Source organism: Meles meles, chromosome 5 (genome assembly GCF_922984935.1).
Source record: "Meles meles chromosome 5, mMelMel3.1 paternal haplotype, whole genome shotgun sequence".
Taxonomy (NCBI): Eukaryota; Metazoa; Chordata; class Mammalia; order Carnivora; family Mustelidae; genus Meles; species Meles meles.
In genome coordinates this window covers 1,857,762-1,877,182 of record NC_060070.1, presented here as the reverse complement: position 1 = coordinate 1,877,182, position 19,421 = coordinate 1,857,762, and the positions used below count along the sequence as shown (strand labels likewise).

General features: G+C 53.4%; 1 protein-coding gene across 19 annotated transcripts in view; it reads left to right on the top strand.

Moving 5' to 3' along the window:
* The window catches only part of AFDN (afadin, adherens junction formation factor), a 134,490-nt gene that overhangs the window by 106,604 nt on the left and 8,465 nt on the right, over positions 1–19,421 (top strand). For 10 of the 19 annotated variants that reach the window (XM_046006872.1, XM_046006873.1, XM_046006875.1 and 7 more), the window contains 9 exons: positions 2,487–2,552; positions 2,764–2,837; positions 3,245–3,363; positions 4,994–5,188; positions 5,826–5,917; positions 6,243–6,428; positions 9,177–10,175; positions 12,177–12,212; positions 18,532–18,666. In XM_046006872.1, coding sequence (XP_045862828.1) covers positions 2,487–2,552; positions 2,764–2,837; positions 3,245–3,363; positions 4,994–5,188; positions 5,826–5,917; positions 6,243–6,428; positions 9,177–10,175; positions 12,177–12,212; positions 18,532–18,666 — 1,902 coding nt within the window. The remainder of the gene's footprint in view (positions 1–2,486; positions 2,553–2,763; positions 2,838–3,244; positions 3,364–4,993; positions 5,189–5,825; positions 5,918–6,242; positions 6,429–9,176; positions 10,176–12,176; positions 12,213–18,531; positions 18,667–19,421) is intronic. The other 9 variants (XM_046006884.1, XM_046006883.1, XM_046006876.1 and 6 more) reach the window with 3 other exon arrangements.

Below are 19,421 nucleotides of genomic sequence, written 5' to 3'. Positions count from 1 at the left end.
AGTCGAACGACGAAAGCGTTTTGGCAGACCCGTTGCGTCAGACGTTGCCGCAGAAAGTACAGCGTAAGCAAAACCGGGAACACGGAAGCAGGGTGGATCGGGGGCGCATGAAGGAAGCTGTGGACCAGGCGCCGTGTGTCGTGAGAGGGCTCGGGCCCGGAGTCCCGCGGGGCGCGCTTCCGGAGCGCAGAGGGGACCAGCGGGGCGGCCGCAAGGAGGGCTTGCCGGGACCGTTGGAGGATTCGGCTGGACACTCGTGCCTGCATCTGAAGATGTGACGGTCACGGTGTGGTCTGGTGTCTGTGTCACGTGATCAGTTTTATGTGAATGTTTGAGCTTAGACTTTGTAAACCTCACGGCACACGTAGGACCCCGAAGGGCCTCTCTAACGGTGCTGCGGGCTTTCCGGTCACTTGCGCAGTATTTGCGGTTCCCAGGGAGTCCCCAGATGGAAGCTTGTACGCGCCGTCTGAGATGGAATGGGGTGCTGCTCGCTCCCCTCGGGGCGGCTCCTGGTCGGAATGGGGCGGCTGAAAGCAGAAGGGGGGCTCGCGGCGAAGCTGCCGCTCGTGCCGCGTGTGGCACAGGCCCCTTCCCAGCGTGAGTAGTCGGCGGGTACCCATCGAAGGAGTGAAATGGTCGCTTGGACAGCTGGGCTGTGGAATTAAGCAGTCGGTCACAGATTACATAGAAGTATGGAAAAAAGCGGGGGACAAAATCATTTCATCGGGTTGCCTGCGAGGGAGTAGCCTGCTTCACAGCGCAGTTTGCGTGGGGCTGGCTGGGGAGTCATTTCCCAAGTGCACGTTAGGGCCCTCCGTTCAGAGAGACCCAGGATGGGCCGGAGGGAGTCAGGGTAAAGGGTTAGCTGTTGCTCTGCTGTGCTCCTGCCGTCTGTTGAGTGCGTACTGTATGTATTTTGTTTACTGTGAAATTTCAGATTTACAGAAAAGGACAAGCTTTGCCAACTGTCTCAGTGCCTTTTGGGGGGTGTGTGAGTCAGGAGGACCCAGCGGAGGTCTCCGCTTGCACGTGGTTACATACTGTAGTGGACGTGCTGGCTGACCTCTGAGGGGCGTGCATCTGTCTGTAGGCAGTCAGGAGTCTGGGGCGGGGCAGGGGGTGTGCAGCGTGGGGACAGGGGACAGACACCGAGGAGCACATGGGGGTGAGCACGGGAAAACCTAGGCCAGATGGTGGGGAGCTGCAAAAGAGAGGACTGGGTTTTACCTTGTATCGAATTTTTATAAACTCAGCTCACAGGTAATGTAACCACATGAAATTTGAAACATACTGTTTCCCAAAATTGTTTTGTTGAATTGAGACAGTCTCTGCCGTTTTCGTAATGAGATGCGTGATAGGTGGCTTTAGGCACAGAAAACAATGGCATGCTATGCTACGGGCTAGATTTCCCCTGAGGGGAGAGCCGGGACAGGCCTCAGCAGCGCTCCCCAGTCAGTCCTCTCTGAACCGGCTGTTAGCGAAAGGCAGGAATGAGGAGTTTTCGAGCGGAAATCATGTGCTTCCACGGTGTTGTGGAACTTTGCTTCCATGAAGTCATTTATTGAACTCACTGTCTTTACAGCTCTGGAACACCTTCTGAATTTTTCCTTTTATAACACAGTACTTCATGCCTATTGAAATTACCCTGAGCCACGAAATGTGTCCTCGTGTCCTCGGCCATGGGACATTGGCAGTGCTCCAAGGGGGATTTCACGCATGCGATGGCTTCCTGTGGCCCGTCCAGTAAATGATTCCCACGGGTTTTTATGTTCTCGTTGGACTGTCCAAGTAAACGTTGGTGATTCTGTACGAGAGCTATGTGTAGTCCTTAAACCTGTTTGGCAGAAGCCGCTTGTCCCGACAAGCCTTCCGTGGGGATCGGGGCTCCCAGCTCCGCGTTCATCTGGAGTGCTAACACGTGACCTCCACTGCGCCGACGCGCAGCGTTTTCTGCACGGTCCTCTTTCTTGGACTTAGCTGAGTGCTCCTCCCTGGATGCCTCAAGAAGTTTTTTCTTGTTTTTCATTTTAAAATACAGCTTTGGAAATAAGGGGATATAGGCAAATACTGGAATGTATTTGTAAGATGTATGTAAGAATTTGTAAGAATGTATGTAAGACTCTGGTAAATTGCTTTTGTCTCAGAGTGGTGAATAGTGTAAGCCGTGAGGGGAGTTGTGGCTCAAACTCTGGGCCGTCAGAGCTTATCTTGAATTTCCGTTAGGATGCCGGTCTTTGTCTCCTCATCAACTGGTTTGTTAGTAATTGATTTTTCAGGACTTTCCTTGATTTAGAAACAAACTAGGTATGTTTCCTGTTCGTTCCTTTATATTTACCGGATAGAATGTTAATGTTATTAGGACTGATTTTCATGTAAAAGCAAGAAGCAGGACTTCTGTTACAATTATCTGGGTTTTAGTTTACTGGGGTTGTATTTTTTACTGTGTGTCTTCAAGCAGTGTGTCCTGCCTTGTTTTTGTCCAGGGCGCTGGTCAGGACAAACTCGGAATCTACGTCAAGTCTGTTGTAAAAGGAGGTGCTGCAGACGTGGTTAGTATCAGTTTTAAAGATGTAAGTCTTCTGTGCATCCTGTTCCACAAATGACCTGCGAGGCCCCACTGTTACTTACCGTTAGAAAACACCACGTAGACTGTTTGCTGAAAAAAACAAACGTGAGCTTCCTTACCGTTGATTTTCTTCTTCTCCTCTTGCCCTTGGCCATCCCCACTGCCCAAAACACGTGCCCTTTGGCTGTGCACAGGATGGACGCCTGGCTGCGGGCGACCAGCTCCTCAGTGTGGATGGACGGAGTCTGGTAGGACTCTCTCAAGAAAGGTATCGTTGTTTATGTACTTGTTTGTTTAAAGCTGAATATTAACATGTTTAGGGATATTTCACATTTGGAATTAGAAGACAAAAAAATGCTAAAAAGCTATGGCCTTACTCTTCACCTTTTTAAATGTAAAATAGCGTACAGGATACCGCGTTTGTTAGCAGATTATAAATATGTATTTAGTTTGGAGCAGTTTCTTTGAAGTTTAAAAAAAAATACTCTTGGCACATGCTGGGAATGTCTGAGTGTCATCTGACCGTTCTTAATATGGCAACAGGAGACGTGTGCTTAGTTACTCTTGAAAGGAACGGAATGGGCAGTAGGTCGTCGGTCGGAAGGTCGGAACTGTTCCTCAGAACAGCCGTCGGTGGTCACAGGCTGCATTTCATTTTCTGACTTTTGTTCCTAGGGCGGCAGAACTCATGACAAGAACAAGTTCTGTGGTGACGCTAGAAGTAGCAAAGCAGGGAGCAATTTATCACGGCCTGGCCACCTTGCTCAATCAGCCGTCCCCAATGATGCAGAGAAGTAAGAGCTCGTAGCGGGGAGCTGCGCGCCCGCCGTCTCTTCCTTAACTATGGCCGGGAACAGCGGGCTGGTCTGGATCACTTAGCGCATCCCATGGATTTTAGCGTCCTGACCTTCTCTTTGTAGCCACAGGATCTCGGGGAGTTGGGCACTGTTGCTTCAGCGTCCCGGCAAGGGTGCAAGCCCTCCAGCGAGATGCCCAGGATAAGTAGCCAAGAGCAGCATCCAGTGTCTGGCCCCATGGTGGTTCCCCAGGTTCCTGTCCCCAGGAGCCCCCGTGGGACCAGCCGGCTGCCGGAGGCACTTGGTCGTAGGCAGCAGGGGATGCGGGTGGGACGTGAAGTCTTCAGAAAACAAGCAGGATTCTCCACTGAAACAGCTGTAGGACTGCGTATGAACAGTTACTTCAGCCCTGTGTGTGCAGGACGTGATCGTCTTGTACGTAGTTCACTTTAAATTAAAAGCTCAGTTGTGCTCGCTTCAGCAGCACATATACTAAATTAAAAGCTCAGTTATTGAGATGAGATCATCTCTTGGGAACCATGATTTTGTCCCTACATCAAAGTAAATCAGAATAAAACCAATAGAAATTTAGGGCTTTTTAGAAAGGATTAGTTCAGAAATCACAGGGAAAAACCCATTGGGATTCATGTTATCTTTTAAATCATTATATACCTTGCATTTGCTTTGCTGACTTTGTGCACAGCTGCTAAGTCTGGCCTTGATGGAGCTCCCTTCTCCATCAGTCAGTATTCTGGGAGCTCCATCAAGTCCAGGACCTGAAGTCGACCTAATGGTAATAGGACTGCAACCACAGCCTCTGAGAACCTGGGCCTGCTGTGTACCAGAATAAACAGCATGGCTCAACACAACCATGTGTTGTGTAGACCTCGACCGCGCATATCTCACTTTTTTCGTGATGCTACCGCATTGGTGGGCTAATGGCACAGCTATGGTCATTTTCCAAGAAGGAAATGACCTTTCCCCAGAGGGAAGCTGTTGGAACAGAGAACACGCCCGGGCTGCCACACGGGGCACATGAAAGCCAAAAGTGGACGTGGACAGTCACACCACCAGCTATTAAAAGAATCAGTGTGTTTTAGAAAGTGAGGGAAGTATATTTATCTTTGACTTTGAAAAGTTACTTTAGGAGTTGTCTTGTGACTTAACAGATGGAGTTTATGAGAAGATGGTGAGAAAGAGCACCTTTTCCCATCAGTGCCAGTTAAATGTTGCTTTGAAGATTGTCTAGAAAAAGATTTTACTCTTAGATTTAAAAGAATTACCTTATTTCTCCCACTAAAAATACGGGCTTATGAAATTTTAAGTATTTGTAGGTTTCATCTGTCTTTAAAGACTAAATGGGGGGGCGCCTGGGTGGCTCAGTGGGTTAAGCCTCTGCCTTCGGCTCAGGTCATCATCTCAGGGTCCTGGGATCGAGCCCCGCATCAGGCTCTCTGCTCCACGGGGAGCCTGCTTCCTCCTCTCTCTGCCTGCCTCTCTGCCTGCTTGTGATCTTTCTCTGTCAAATGAATAAATAAAATATTTAAAAAAATAAAAAAGACTAAATAGGGTGTTTAAAATAAAATCTCACGCAAATGAGGAGAACCTGAATACACTTTGATTTCAGTTTCAGACCGTCGTGGCTCAGGTAAACCCCGACCAAAGAGTGAAGGTTTCGAACTCTATAATAATTCAGCCCCAAATGGATCACCTGAGAGTCCTCAGCTGCCGTGGGCAGAATACAGCGAGCCTAAGAAACTGCCGGGCGACGACAGACTGATGAAGAACCGGGCCGATCACCGATCCAGCCCCAACGTGGCGAGTAAGAAGGGTCCCTTTCCTGTCCTTCCCTGGCCTGGACGAGCACGGTTCCTCTCGGTGCTGGGGAGATACCGTGTGCTCGCTTAGTTACCAGGGTGGTGGGAGTCCCTGCGGGCGCTTGCTGATGGAGATGCGCTCTCGGTGAGAGAAGTGGAAAGCCGTATTCTCCTGGCAGAAAGTCAAAACTAGGTTAGACCACTTCGATTCAGTGCATGCTCTCGACGCGTCGTTGATACAGTCTCTGGTGGGAGTGGGCAGACTGCCACAGGTCCCCTAATGGTGCTTCTACTGTTGAAGGGTTGTCAGCAAGAAGAAGAGTCAGTAGAAGGATATGCAACATGTACAGGGTTTGCAAAGCCTACGATATTTATTGTCTGTCCCGTTGCCAGAAATGTCTGCCAGTCCCTGGCCTGCAGATGACACTTCGTAGCCTGGGGCTCTGATGATGCCAGTGAGGGGAGAGGGTGTGGTGAGCCCTAATCTCCCACGTGGCTACTGTGTGTTGGGTCCTGACTCCTCGCTGGCAGACGGACAATGCAGGGCACGTGGTCACGACCCTCAGAGAGCTCTGTCCCATGACATCACGTTTTTTTTTTTATCTGATGTTAAACTTTCTTTCCCCCGACCCTTTCTAACAGATCAGCCTCCGAGCCCCGGAGGGAAGAGCGCGTACGTCCCTGGAACAACAGCCAAGATCACGTCTGTCTCCACCGGGAACCTCTGCACTGAGGTGTGAGAGCAAAGCGAGCATCCTCCCTGCGTCAAATGCCCAGGCCTCCCACGGGGTCCCTGACCCGTCTCCTCCCACATTCACTCCACACGTCAGCAGTGTTTAGAGCTCCAGAGGCCTTCTTCACTTCTAACACGATAGGGAAATTAGCTTTAAATGAGGGAATCAGGGAAAAACGTTTTCATTATTCAGTATAGGATCAAACACTTTAAATTTTTAACACAGTTTTAAATGTATCTACTGTATTTTAAAACAGATCTTTAGAAATTAAATTAGTTTATGTGCAAATTGCCAGGAGCTCATGTTTCCTCCTCCCGGTTTCCAGGAGCAGAGCCCCCCGCCGAGACCGGAGGCCTACCCCATCCCCACGCAGACGTACAGCCGGGAGTACTTCACCTTCCCTGCCTCCAGGTCCCAGGACCGCGCGGCAGCGCCCCAGAACCAGCGGCCAGGCTACGAGGAGAAGCCACACGTGCACACAGACAGTCACCATTCTGGTGTCGCAGTTCAGGTTAGAGAGGAGGAGTCTATGAACGTACGCAGCCCTCAGGGACAGACCCGTGTGCCGGTAAAATCTGAATGGTGCCGGAGAGACAGGGGACACCCTCTGTAGCACAGAACCGAGTCTGATCGTTCTTCTTTCCCGGCTTCCTGGTTAACTGAGGAAGAGGGGATAGGAAGGAACACGAAACGTGCAGAGGAGTGCTGTGTTCCCTGATGTTTGATCGGTGACGGGTTAGTAACGGTGCGCCTGCGTTACAGTTTGTGAGGCAGGATTCTGATTCACGCAGTGAGAAACAAGGGATGTGCAGTTTTCTCCGTTTGTACGGGAAGCTGTCCAGGCACTGGGACGCAGGCGTGACCGCGGTCCCTGCCCACAGAACTACCCATGTGGCTGGAAGATGAGGCAGATAAAGTCAGTGCGTGTAGTGAGTCCTGCTGGGGTCTGGGTCTCCGCTGGTGCCAGAGCCACCGTCGATCTCCGTGTGACCGGCACCTCGGCTCCCACATTACCGCACAGCGCGGAACCGAAGAGCTTTTCAGACCAAGGGACGAGGCACAGAGACGTGCCACTGAGCGGGAGCCAGGCTCGGGGCGGGGGGCAGTGGCTGGTATTTGCTGCTTGGAACCACCCAGCAAGGGCTTGAAGCGGTGAGCTGAAGAATTGGGTTCTATCCGAGTTAGCAGATAGGGAACGTCCATCTGAATCGCTGAGCTGGGAACATTATCAGATGCTTTTCTGTTTGGAAAGATAACGGGTTGTGAAAGACCGAAGAAGAAATCACATGCGGGCATAGAGATGTAACAAGTACGGGTTGTGGATGGTGAATTCTGGGTGTGGTGCTTTAGTCGAGGTGGCCAGAGGAGCCCAGGGCTGAAAGCGCGGCGGAGCTGAGCCAAGAAGGCCGGGACGACAGAGGAGGGCTCCCAGTCGGGGGGGTGGGGAGCCCAAGTAGTGGTGAGGAGGAGCCACACAGAGGGCAAGAAGTGATGCCGAGATCACAGATGATGCCATCTGCTCCACGGGGCCAGCCTGCCGCTTTCCTAGGGAGGCCTAACAACCCCCACAGGCCCAGTCTGTCTGGGACTGCTGGGTGCCCGGCTCCACTGGCCAGCTGGCGTTAGGGGAGACGAGGTCTTCCTCTAGATGTCTCCTTCACAGTGCAGCACTCGTGCGGCCTGCTTCCTCTGGCGTCTTTTGTTAACCCGTAGGAAGCTGCCCCCACCCTATGTCGAGGTCCTTTACACGTTTGCTCCTGTTTTGTGGGAATACCGTTCTTAGGCCTCCGTGTTCATAGTGTCTGTCTGCTGCAGGCTTCGGGGGTCAGTGAGCTCGGAGAGGAAGTCAGAACACAGAGAGGTCCACGTGGCAGCGGGTCAGTTCTATGGATCTTGACATGACTGAGCCTCAGGGTAGGACTTCAGCAGGCGATACATGGGAGATGGCAGCAAGGGCCCCAGGGCCGCGCGGGGTCTGCAGGGAGAGCAAGGCGTGACGGTGCAGGGTTTGAGGCAGGACTTTTGACATCGTCCACTTGAAAAGTGTGTGTTCGACAAATAGCAGGAAATCGAATGACACCCTTGTCACGAGCAGCATCGGTTGAACTGCTCGTGTCCACTTTTATGCCCACATTTTTCAGTACAGTGCTGTGAGTGTATGTGCTCTTCCTGATAGTGACGTGTTCTTTTCTGTGGTCGACCGTACTGTAAGAGTACAGTGTGTGCTAAGACGAACCGAATACGGGGTGATCGGCTCTTGATGTTTCCATCAGGCTTCTGGTCAGCAGTCAGCTGTTCGTTGTTAAGGTCTGGGGGCAGTCAGAAGTGGTGTGTGGATTTTTGACCACCCAGGGTTCAGTGCCCCCAACCCCTGCCTCTTTTGAGGGTCTGGATTCTGCTTGGTGAGCAAGAAACTGTTTCTGTGGGCACTGTACAGATAGAGCAAAATGTGGGCAGTAAATGTTCCATTCTTCTATCAGGCTACTGTGTTTTCAAATGATACTTCCTTTTTTTGTTATTGGTTTATTTTTTAAGGAAAGGAAACAGCTTATTTTCCAGATTTGCATCTTTAATTTTTACACATTAATAGGACAGGAAAAAAATGTTTGACATCAGAGTGAATCATTTCTATCAATTTAAACTACTTTTAGACGTGCCATAGTCAGAGACTAGCCCTCTGGAAGACTCGTTTTGTTCTCTTCCACACACACACACTGTGCTTTGTACCTTTGTGAGACGGGAACAGAGACACCCGGATACCTGGCTTGTCCTGGCATGTGCCCAGCCAGCTCTGTCAGTCATCTGCTGGTGGAACCATGGCTGATGCGTTTAAGATTCGATCGTGACTCCTACTCAGAATTGCACTACACTAAACACATTTATCCTCTCAGTGCCCGTCGCGGGAAGAACCGCAGTGCAGGTGTGTGCAAGGAGTGGGGAAGGCCACGCTCGCCCGTGAAGCAGCTGAATGTCTGTGCCGTGTGTGTGCGCGCGCCCGTGATGCAGACAGGAAGCCCAGCTCTCTCTTGTTTGTAGCAGATAAATTCCCTGGAAAAGCCCTGACTCCCCCACCCCCACATGGTGCCCCCACTTCAAGCATCCCATAGAACCACAGAGCTGATGGTCTCAGCCTCTGTTCCGCACTCCCCTGACGATTTCCCGAAAATGTTTTCTCTCTGAAGACAAAATATTAATGCATTTTTAGTCATTTTTTTCTAAACAGCTGAAAAAGAACAGTTTTCCTTTTTTCTTTTCCCAGCGCGTTACCCGTTCCCAAGAGGAACTTCGGGAGGACAAAGCTTACCAGCTAGAGCGGCGTCGAATCGAGGCAGCCTTGGATCGCAAGTCTGATAGCGACATGTGGATCCATCAGAGCCCGTCCGTGGGCTCCAGCGCCTCCAGCCAGGAGCACCTGGACCACTCCTCCAAGTCAGGCACCCCCGCGTCCACTCTGACCAAAAGCGGCCCTGGGCGCTGGAAGACACCAGCCGCCGTGCAGCCCGTGCCGGCGGCAGTGTCCCAGCCGGTCCAAACAGACCTACCCCCGCCGCCCCCGCCGCCTCCCACGCACTATGCTGGGGACTTGGACGGAATCCCCGTGGACTTGCCTCTCCCCCCGCCTCCCGCCGGCCAGACGGGACCCGCAGCCGCTCAGGTGGCGGCCGCGGAGCGCAGGAAGCGGGAGGAGCACCAGCGCTGGTATGAGAAGGAGAAGGCCCGGCTGGAAGAGGAGCGGGACAGGAAGCGCAGGGAGCAGGAGCGGAAGCTGGGCCAGATGCGCTCCCAGTCCCTGAACCCGGCACCGTTTTCTCCGGGGACCGTGCCCCACGTGAAGCCAGAAAAGCCCTCCACGCTGCAGAGGCCCCAGGAGACGGTCATTCGGGAGCTGCAGCCCCAGCAGCAGCCCCGCACGATTGAGCGCAGAGACCTGCAGTATGTCACGGTCAGCAAGGAGGAGCTGTCATCGGGAGACAGCCTGTCCCCGGACCCGTGGAAGCGCGACGCCAGGGAGAAGCTGGAGAAGCAGCAGCAGATGCACATCGTGGATATGCTGAGCCGCGAGATCCAGGAGCTGCAGAGCAGGCCCGAGCGCAGCGCGGAGGAGAGCGACCGCCTGCGGAAGCTCATGCTGGAGTGGCAGTTCCAGAAGAGGCTGCAGGAGTCCAAACAGAAGGACGAGGATGATGAGGAAGAGGAGGACGACGACGTGGACACCATGCTGATCATGCAGCGCCTCGAGGCTGAGCGGAGAGCGAGGGTAAAGGGGACAGGTGCTGTGGGCGCGCGTGCCCTGGGCGGCGCTTTTGGGGGCGGTCGTGCCCGGACTCCTGGGGAGTCGGCCAGGGCCCCGGCCTGTCGCGTGGTGCCGCACCCGCTGCTGCTGGCCGGTGTCCAGCAGGGCGAGCCAGAATGAGAGGCGTAGACGTTGAACAGTAGACCCAGCCCACACGGAGCTCGGCTCCTCAGCTAGCGGACTCGTAGTCCTCCTCGTTAGCGCTGCAGTTGAGAAAACAAGGTAACAGCCACTAGTTTGTTAGTAACCGGTAATAATCCTCATCAGGGGTTGGCAAAACCTTTTCTTAAACGGCCAGAGAGTGAGGGTCTGAGGCCGGGTGGGCCGTGCAGACTGTCTTCACGGTGCAGCCCGGTCCAGCGATGGAGCCGCGGGACATGGTGCCCGCGCCGCGAGGGGCCTGTGCTCCTCGGAGCCGCCCAGGCGGCCGGCCGGAGGTCCTGCGCTCACCCCTGGTCTCGATTATCAGCCCTGGACGGTGGTGACGAAGAGCACTGCTGAGAACCGCAGTACCGGAGAGCGACTCTGCGGGGCGCGGGTTCTCAGGAGGCGGGTTCCTCCGAGACCAAGCTTCTCTGCTTCAGGATAGAGCAGAGGCAGGATAGAGACGCTGAGAGTTCGGGGTCTTACTCCCGTTTCCCTCGAAAAGTAACTTGTTCTTCCGAGTCAATTCGGAAGTGAAATTCGTGTTAGTAGAACACAGTAGATCCCTTAAGGTGCCAAATTTGAGAGTTTTTGTTACCCTGTCCAGAGAACTGTTGACAGGCACTTAAGCGACCGGTCACGTCCATGGGTTTGTTTACAGTGCAGTGTTCTGGGAAAGACAGCCTGGAGCGTGACTTCTGGGTCTGGTTTCTATGGCAGCGTGGATTTGGGGCTGTCTGCTAGAGGTGTCAGCAGACACCTGTTCAGTCCGACGTTGCCGTCTCCCCACGTCAGGACGCAGCCTAATCTTAGATAATTGTTAGTACGTAAAGCCCCAGTCTGATCCCTTTTCGAGTTTGCCCTGTAGATTATTTTCCTGAAACATGTCACACACGTCTTCTTGTGCACATATTCTCTGCAACAGGTATGTGGAACTCGGCCCCAAATTCAGCAGGAACACTGCGGTGTCTCAAAAGCCCAGATCTTAACTGTGACATGATTTTACGGGTTTATCTGAGTCACCAGTAATAAACATTCTTAAAATTTGAAAGAGCAACTGACGGGTGACTAATGGGTCACTTACAGTGTCCGAAGTCTGCAGAGTCTCCACTCTGGGGTCAGGACCCGGCCTCCCCTGTGCACGCGGGGGCGGTGCTTGGTGCGGGTCCTCTGCTTCCGATGCCGCTCGTCGCAGGAGCCGAGCATGCTCCCGGCCTCCGAGCTCACCCCCCGAGGTAGCAGAGCGTGTTGGCTGCGGCCCACGCTGCGTGGGAAGCCGATGTCTCTGGTGAACCAGCAGACATCATTAACCTTCACCTTGGTGACCCTGTCCCCTAGTGAAAAGTCAGCACCTGCTCTGTGGCATTTCTACGTTTATTCTCGCAGCGAGTTCTTACTAACGGTCCGCCAGGCTTCCCAGACGGCTCAACAGTGACTGTCTCAGAGCCTGTTCAGATGAATTACGACATTTGGAAAGTTTTGTACGATGATTTAGTTAAAAGTATCTGTGTATTTATCACTAAGCATGTTTAAGATTAATATCTTAGTCTCCCAAGTAAGAGAGCTCAGGGAAATTGTGCTTTTTAAAGTTTCTTCTACTTAGAAGAACAAATAATGAAACTCAAGTGTGTAATACATTTGTGGACATTTTCCTGTTTCTGAGTTCGGGAAGCCGGTGTGTAGCGTTTGCTGTTCTCGCCGGGGTGTCCTTCAGACGCCGATGAGGCGCGGGAGCAGCAAACAGGCCGGTGGCGGTGGCGGACGGGTCTGGACTTGTTTTCACACTTCGTCTTTCTTTTTTCTCTTCTCTGTCACCTGCAGCAGACTGCTCTGCCAGCAATCTCTGTTCTAGATTTGGTATGTTCTCATTTCTTTCCCTTTGGTACCTTTTTCCTGTCTTGATTTTCTTTCCTTTCAGTGGTGGTGGTTTTGTGTTTCTGTGGAGCGGTTCCTGGGGGTGTCCCAGAGCAGGCTGCGTAGCCGCGTCCTCTCCAGAGCATGCCTCTCCGTGTGTTTAGATTAGTTCCTCTTTGCTTTCCTCCGTTCATTTTGACTGTACTGTCTGTTATGGTTTTTGACCTTTTCTCAGTTTTAGTCATAAAACTGGTTCCGTGTATTCTTATGTAGTCATAAATACGTGAGCAAATGAATGAAATTTTGCAGTGAATAATGTTTCATTTTTACTACCTCGGTGTGATAGATTTGGAATAATCAACCATTGGAAACACACACGAATTCGTGTCACATTGTTTTGCCAGTGAAGGTGCACGTCCAGGAGAGCACCGTCTGTCGGTGGCACACGGCCTTCGGTAGACACTTACTCGTGTTGCCGTTGATAATCGCAGGCGGACTCGCGTTTGTCAGCCGTACGGTGTACTGTTGGCCCGGAAACGCCGAGCCCTTCCTGCTGTCGGTTCCGAGCGTCCGCTGTCCGTAGCGGGCACGTGTGGTTGCCCTTCAGTGTCGGCGACGCTCAAGTACCGTCACCTGAGTCGTCCGCCAGAGGCACGTCCTGCTGGCGCACCCGTGCGTTCTCTTGAGGTCATTTTTGTCAGCCGGCTTCCAAGTGAATACGGACAGCGTCACACGGGACAGCGAACAGTCCCAAATCAAGTCCCGGTCACCAAATAAGCCCTTTGTCTTCATTTTTTTTTTTTTTTTAAATTCAAGCAGTGTGGCAGCACTGTTTGCTCCAGAGAAGTCGCTGGCGGACCCACAGCTGCCCTCCTTGACGGCCGGGGGCACTGCTCTAGCTGTGCTTTTCCCGCAGGGGACGGAAAACACTGACGTCCCCTCCGCACTTCGGTGGGGAGGTGTACCTGCGGCGGGCGGTTTCTCGGTGTCGGCTGCTCACACGCACGCATGCGCAGGTGTCCCTTACACACTGGGTGCTGACCGGTGCACGGGCTGAGGGGTCCCCAGCTCTGTGGGCCGGCGAGAGGCCCCTGTGCAGAGGAGCGATGCCCGGGGAGAAAGGGTTACACCAAGATTTGTATTTTAAAGACACACTTCAGAGTTTTTCTTTCTTTAAAAGGTGACTGTGTTGAGTATTAATATTGACTTGAACTGCCTCCGTCTGAGCATTTCTTAGCCTGATTCCCTAGTGAGTACGGACGTGACGGCCAGCAGCGTCCTCATCTCCAGAGTCCTGTCAGCTGGCAGGCTGCGTGGAGAGTCCTCCTCTGCTGCGTGTCAGTCCCCTCTCTGAGAGGAGAAGGGCGGTGGCAGGGGCAACAGACATAGAAGTGTCCCCTGTGCAGGGTCTACGGTGTGTCCTTCGTACAGAGCGTCCGGGATGACTGGGAGGACGGCTGGGCTCAGCGGCGTCTCGGCAGGCCTGGCCCTGCTCACCCTCTGCTCTTCGAGGACCACCTCCTGGCCCGAGCCCCGCACTCACGCTGCCGGCCCGAGCCTCTCAGACCAAAGACGCGTATGCACGTGCCCGTGTCTCATCTCCGCTGGGAGTCAGACAGGTCGTGGCAGACCCCAGTGTGTTCTCCTAAAATGCCCGCCCAACTGCTCACCTGCGCCTTCTGCCGTGCCCGTGTCAGCAGACTCTTGAATGACCTTCACCATAAGCCCTGTTCCCGTCCGCTGAGAAATCCCGCCGTCTTCACTTTCTCACAGTCTGAGCCCCGGACACCCACACTGGCCCGAGCCACTGCCGTCTCCTCACTGCAAAGGACTTCTTGCTGAGTCCCTCTTCTGCCTTTGTCCAGCACAGGCGCTGCTCAGCACAGCAGCTACAGGGGTCCCCTACAGACGCATCAGCTCTCCAGAGTCCTCAGAGCCTGGCAGTGGCTCCCCTGTCCCGGAGAGACACGTCCAAGTCTTCCACGGCCACAGAGTGCCGTAGTTCATCCGTGCCTCCCCACGGCCCCGCCCGCCCTCCCCTTCACCACGGCGCTGTGGGGTCGGGTGGCCAGCCGTCGCCGTGGCTTCCCCTGGCTGCGGGCGAAGGGCCGCGGGTCCCTTCTACCCGGTGACAGGATGGGCAGCTCATGCCTCTGTAGCACCGGCTCTCCAGATGGTTCCGTATGTCACTCATCCCGTCGTGACAGCCGTGTGATGTGGGTAGAGCACAGGGGCAAGGCCCGTGTGGAACAGATTCACCAGACGCCAGGGAGACAGAATTTTTTTTTTTTTTTAAGATTTTATTATTTATTTGACAGATCAGAGGCAGGCAGAGAGCAGGGTGGGGAAGGCAGGCTCCCCGCTGAGCAGAGAGCCCGACGTGGGGCTCGATCCCAGGACCCTGGGATCGTGACCTGAGCTGGAGGCACAGGCTTAACCCACTGAGCCACCCAGGCGCCCCAGGAGACAGGATTCTAACCGGAATTCTCAGTTTATACATATTTCAAATCCTGCTCGTGAAGTTCTTGCTAGGACCCATTTTTCAACTAGAAATGGACATGATGTGTGACAGGCTCTGCGTTGGCTGGCCTCAGGCTTTATCTCGGTACCGTTACAACAGCTCAGCCGCTGACTCAGGACCTGACCGCCCACGGGGAAACCCCTCTGCCTTGGCTCCGTGCCAGTGAAGGGACGTTTTCAGGGAGTTTTCCTCCTGTTTTCCTCTAGCCCAGGCTAGCTCTGCCCTCATCAGCTGCCTCCCTGGCTGGTCTTCATGTAGGACGGCAAGAACTGGGCAGGCCCAAGCGACCTGGGCATGGGAGGGTTTGGACTGAAAGCAGGAGTCGTGGGAAATGCAGTGGTGGGGTGCACGTCCAGGGAGGTGGGCTGCTCCTGCCTCTCCCGACAGGAGCGCCTGGCCACAGGAGGGGGCAGCGGAAGCCGAAGGGTGGGCCGTCTTGCTTCAGGGATGCGGAGAGCGCGTTCACAGTAAGACCACCATGCCCTTGTTCCAGAGCAGAACACCAGACTCACCTGCTGTGTCCCATGCGGCTCTTGCGAGAAGAGAACCGTGGGTGCGCATCTTGGGCTCTTGGAGCCACGCGGCCTCCTTGCAGGTGACGTCCTGTCCCTGTCGCCAGACTGTTGGAGCAGCTAAGCCGTAGCTCCCGCAGCTCCTGATCAGGTCGTCCTCGTGCTCCCACTGAGAAGGTGGAGGCAGGGCTGTGTCAAGGGCAGGGAGCTGGCTCCCGGCAGACTGCCCGCATGGTGGGGACGGCTTTCCTAGGGAGGACAGCCCGGCCTCAGCGCTCTCCGCATGGGGCTGCTAGCTGAGTGCTTGCCCTGGACCCTGGAGTCGCAGGCCAAAGCCCGGAGGCATTAAGTTGCCTGATCATAGGGTTCCTCAGGGGGGAAGGGGATATTAAAAATGTTAGGGTATTTTTAATGGGTAGGAACAAGGCAGAAAAGTCTTGCCCAAGTTCTTAAGGACAACCCGCTTAACACACTTTGTTTGACGTTTTGAGTGAAGATGTCAAAAATTAAGGGACACCTTGGCCCTATTTTGTATTCCAATAGCTCAATGTGTTTGTCTCCCATAATGGGGCTTTTAAATTCAAGCTAGAAGTTAGTGCCTTGTGGTATAAAGTCATAAACACAGTTCTCAACATATTTTTTTGTTGACCTGAAAATGAGAAACGGGATTCAGCTCACCAGTGGAGCAGAGCTGGTTCAGGCTTAGAGGACTGGGAAGTCCCAGCTTAGTTTTTGGTTTAGAAGAGCTTCAGTCTGAGCTGTCTTGTGTTCATTCCATGAGACTTCTCCATCTGTCAACTCCGATCCGTTCCCCTGAACGTACCTTCCTGCCAGACGGCTTTGACACACATCACTATGGAACCGTGAGCTCGTGACTGCAGGGTGAGCATAGTCTGCCGTCTGTCCTCGGACGTCAGCCCTGAAGTCTGCAGCGAGTTGAACTGCCCTTTGACTGGTGCTGAACGTCAGCTCAGTGCACCGTTCCAAGCTACCGTTGGGAGTAAATGAAGAGACTGGATTCTCTTCTGTCCTTAGTGGTTGGGGGGGAGGAGGGTAGAGTACAGCAGCGCATATATGAAGAACAAACCAGTCTGTGTTTTGAAGATGAGGGGACGTGAAACAGCTTCCCGCCCCGTGGAGAGAGGCCGCCTCGGTCCTCCCAGCACTGGCTCGTTGGCCACTTTAGAAATCGGCACCGACGATCCTGAGCCGGCAGATGGCTCCTTGCTTACCGCCGTCCAGATTTAGAAGAGTGAAACCTTTTAAGCGGCAGTGTCTGTTTACAGATTCATAAGATAACATGCGGTACCTGTAATTATGAGAACGTTAACTGTTCTGATTTCTTAAAATGATACTCCGCTTTAATTTAGAAGAAGGAGTGGGCTGTTTCGGTGGATACTGGTTTTCTTGCTCAGACTCGTTTTTAATTAGGTCTAGAGAGTATGACATGATGAATGAGTTTGTGCTTTATTAGGTGACGGAAAAACTTACTTCATTGACGCAGTTTGACATGCCTCCGTAAATTTCTCTTCTGTAGAATACTTAGTATTCTCAGTTGCTGTTTTATTGTGTTACTTTTATGGGATGCTGTTTCTCATAATTTGGACCGAGGACTGTAACATGCTTGAGCAGTCTTCAGGCTGCCGGCTGTGAGCCCTGTGTGCGGCGTGGGGTTGCGCTCCCTGGAGCAGGACGTTGGACAGTCCTTCCTCGGAGCTGGGTTTCTCAGGCCGCAGCACTTGCCCCTGCTGCAGAAGCCCCCTGCCCGCCCTCCCGGGCATATTTCTAGGTTGGACTAAAGAGGACATTAAGTAAGTGCGCCTTCTTGATGAGGCAGGTTTTTTCCTAAGGTGTCTTAGTGTTATTTACTGACATGAAAAAGTCTAGGGACTCAAGTCGATTTGTTACTTTGCCACCAGATGAAGTGCTCATTCCACAGAAACCGGACAGGAGTGAAGTTGTTAGGTTTTTGTTTAAAAAAATAAAAATAAATGCGATTCCAGTCCGGTTTCCATTTTCCGCTGTGAACGGTTTATACAGTAACGAGTAATTCTGTAAATACTGAGATACACCATGAGCAGTTTTATGTAAGGGATTCCTACAGTGCTTTTGGTAATTAAAGTGGGTGCCATTGAGTTACATTTTCACTTTTTAAATTTTAAATCTACTCCTTTTGATGTCGAGGGTGGCGTGGGGCCGTGGGCACTTCTACAGACCAGCTCTGTCTCACACGACCGAAACTGAGAAGCAGGTGTTCGAAGTTGCCTTTATCCTGGCCTGTAACAACAGAAGGGCGTCCTGCTCTGGCCAGAGGTGCCCTGAAGCCACAGTACTTAGAGAAATCTGACCAGAAGGATAAAGGAGCCAGAAACCAAAACAGGCTACGTCATAAATTTTTGAAAATATCCTGAAGCATTTGCTTGGTGCGAAGGAAAAATAGTAAATTTGTTTTGTATTGTTTCAAAAAGGCAGACCCCGAATGACAAAAAAACAAAGCAAACCATTAGGTGGAGAATTTCAGACCCACAGAAGAACTTTTTGCCCAGTAGTTCCCTGGAAATAGAGCTCCCTGTTTCCGGGAGCTGGGCCGTAGGTTCCCAGACAGAGCGGGTAATCCTGGCGGAGATGGAGCAGAAGGGAGGTGCGATAAGGTTCCTTCCGACTTTCAGGTTCAGATTCTCTGACTCAGGGTTTGAGGGTATCCCCGGGCTGAGAAGGAATTCTTGATGGGGTTCAAAGAGAGCGCATGGCACGGCCAGCCTGCTGGAAGCTTGGTGCCCAGGCCCAGACGGGCTCGCCGCAGGCTCCCGTCCCGCCGGAGTCGTGTGCTGGCCTCAGGGAAGCCGGCGGCGGTGCGCCACAGCCCCTGGAGCGCAGGCCAGGTGGCGCAAGGGGAAGAGGGCAGAGGGGGTTGAGCGGGTCCCAGAGTTAGATCTGTTGAGGGTCTCGTCTGTTGTCCGAGCCTGCTGCTTTCCAGGAGCTGGTTAAGCTTCCGTTTATTCTGATACAAGAACCGTGCTCCTTTAGCATGCGAATGCAGGAGACCGTTTCCTTCTCAGAGCCACAGTTCAATGGGAACATTAATGGACTGTGGGGACCACGCCCTTAGGTGGCTTAATTTTGAAACTGTAGAGCTCTAAGATGTGTGTGTTTTACTGTCCTTCAACAGTGATCCTAACCTGGTTATCTTGTACTTAACCCTGTGTGTGTGTCTGCGTGTGTCCGCATGCACCCGTACGCCGCACGCGGCCGGCGCACGGAGCAGAGGTTCAAGGCGTTGTGTTGTCAGTTGCAGGACGAGGAGCGGAGGCGCCAGCAGCAGCTGGAAGAGATGCGCAGGCGGGAAGCCGAGGACCGCGCCAGGCAGGAGGACGAGCGGCGCTGCCAGGAGGAGGAGAGAACAAAGCGAGATGCTGAAGAAAAGGTTATGGTCCTCTAGGGGCAGCTTAGACCTTTACCAGATTAGCCTGAACCCATCGATGGGCTGGGGAGAGGGGCTAGATCTTACCTGTGTCCTCAGACGCACAGGACAGAACAGGGCCTCAACCCCCACCTGTGTTCTCGGACCCGCACTTGAGCCCGACCTGGCCCACCCACTTCTCTTCTGAACTGTGCCCAGACTCTCGTACCCTGTGCGTCCTGTCTCTCTCCTGCTTCTGAACTCGTAGGCCTGGCTGTGGCGAGTGGGCCTCCTCGCAGCCCGCCCGTTCCCTCTGGGCTCTTCCTTTCCTGGATGTGGTCCGGCTGGTTACCGTGAGGGGGTGCGTGTGCGCGAGTTGGGCAGGGGCGGCAGGGCAAGCTGTGGCAGGCCACGGGAACATAGTAACAGTCTGTTCACACCCCACACTTGACATCATTCACTGACGTCATCACTGCGGGCTGACAGGAAAACACGATTCCAGGAGAATTCAGCCAGGATGTGATCTGATAAATATCCTGAGTTACGACTTGGTTTCCATACGAGGATTTTTTTATGAAAGTAATTTTTTTAAGTTGACTTTTAAAATGACAACTGATTTGACCAATTCCGAGAGACGGGGCCCACGGCCTGCTGCTGCTGCGTGTGCCAGCGGGGCCTCCCACAGGGCTCTCCCGTCCTGGACACAGGCCAGGAGAAGCGCACCGCCGCCGCTGCCTCCCTTCCGTGGAGGGCGGCCCGGAGCGCCCCGGCTGCCGATG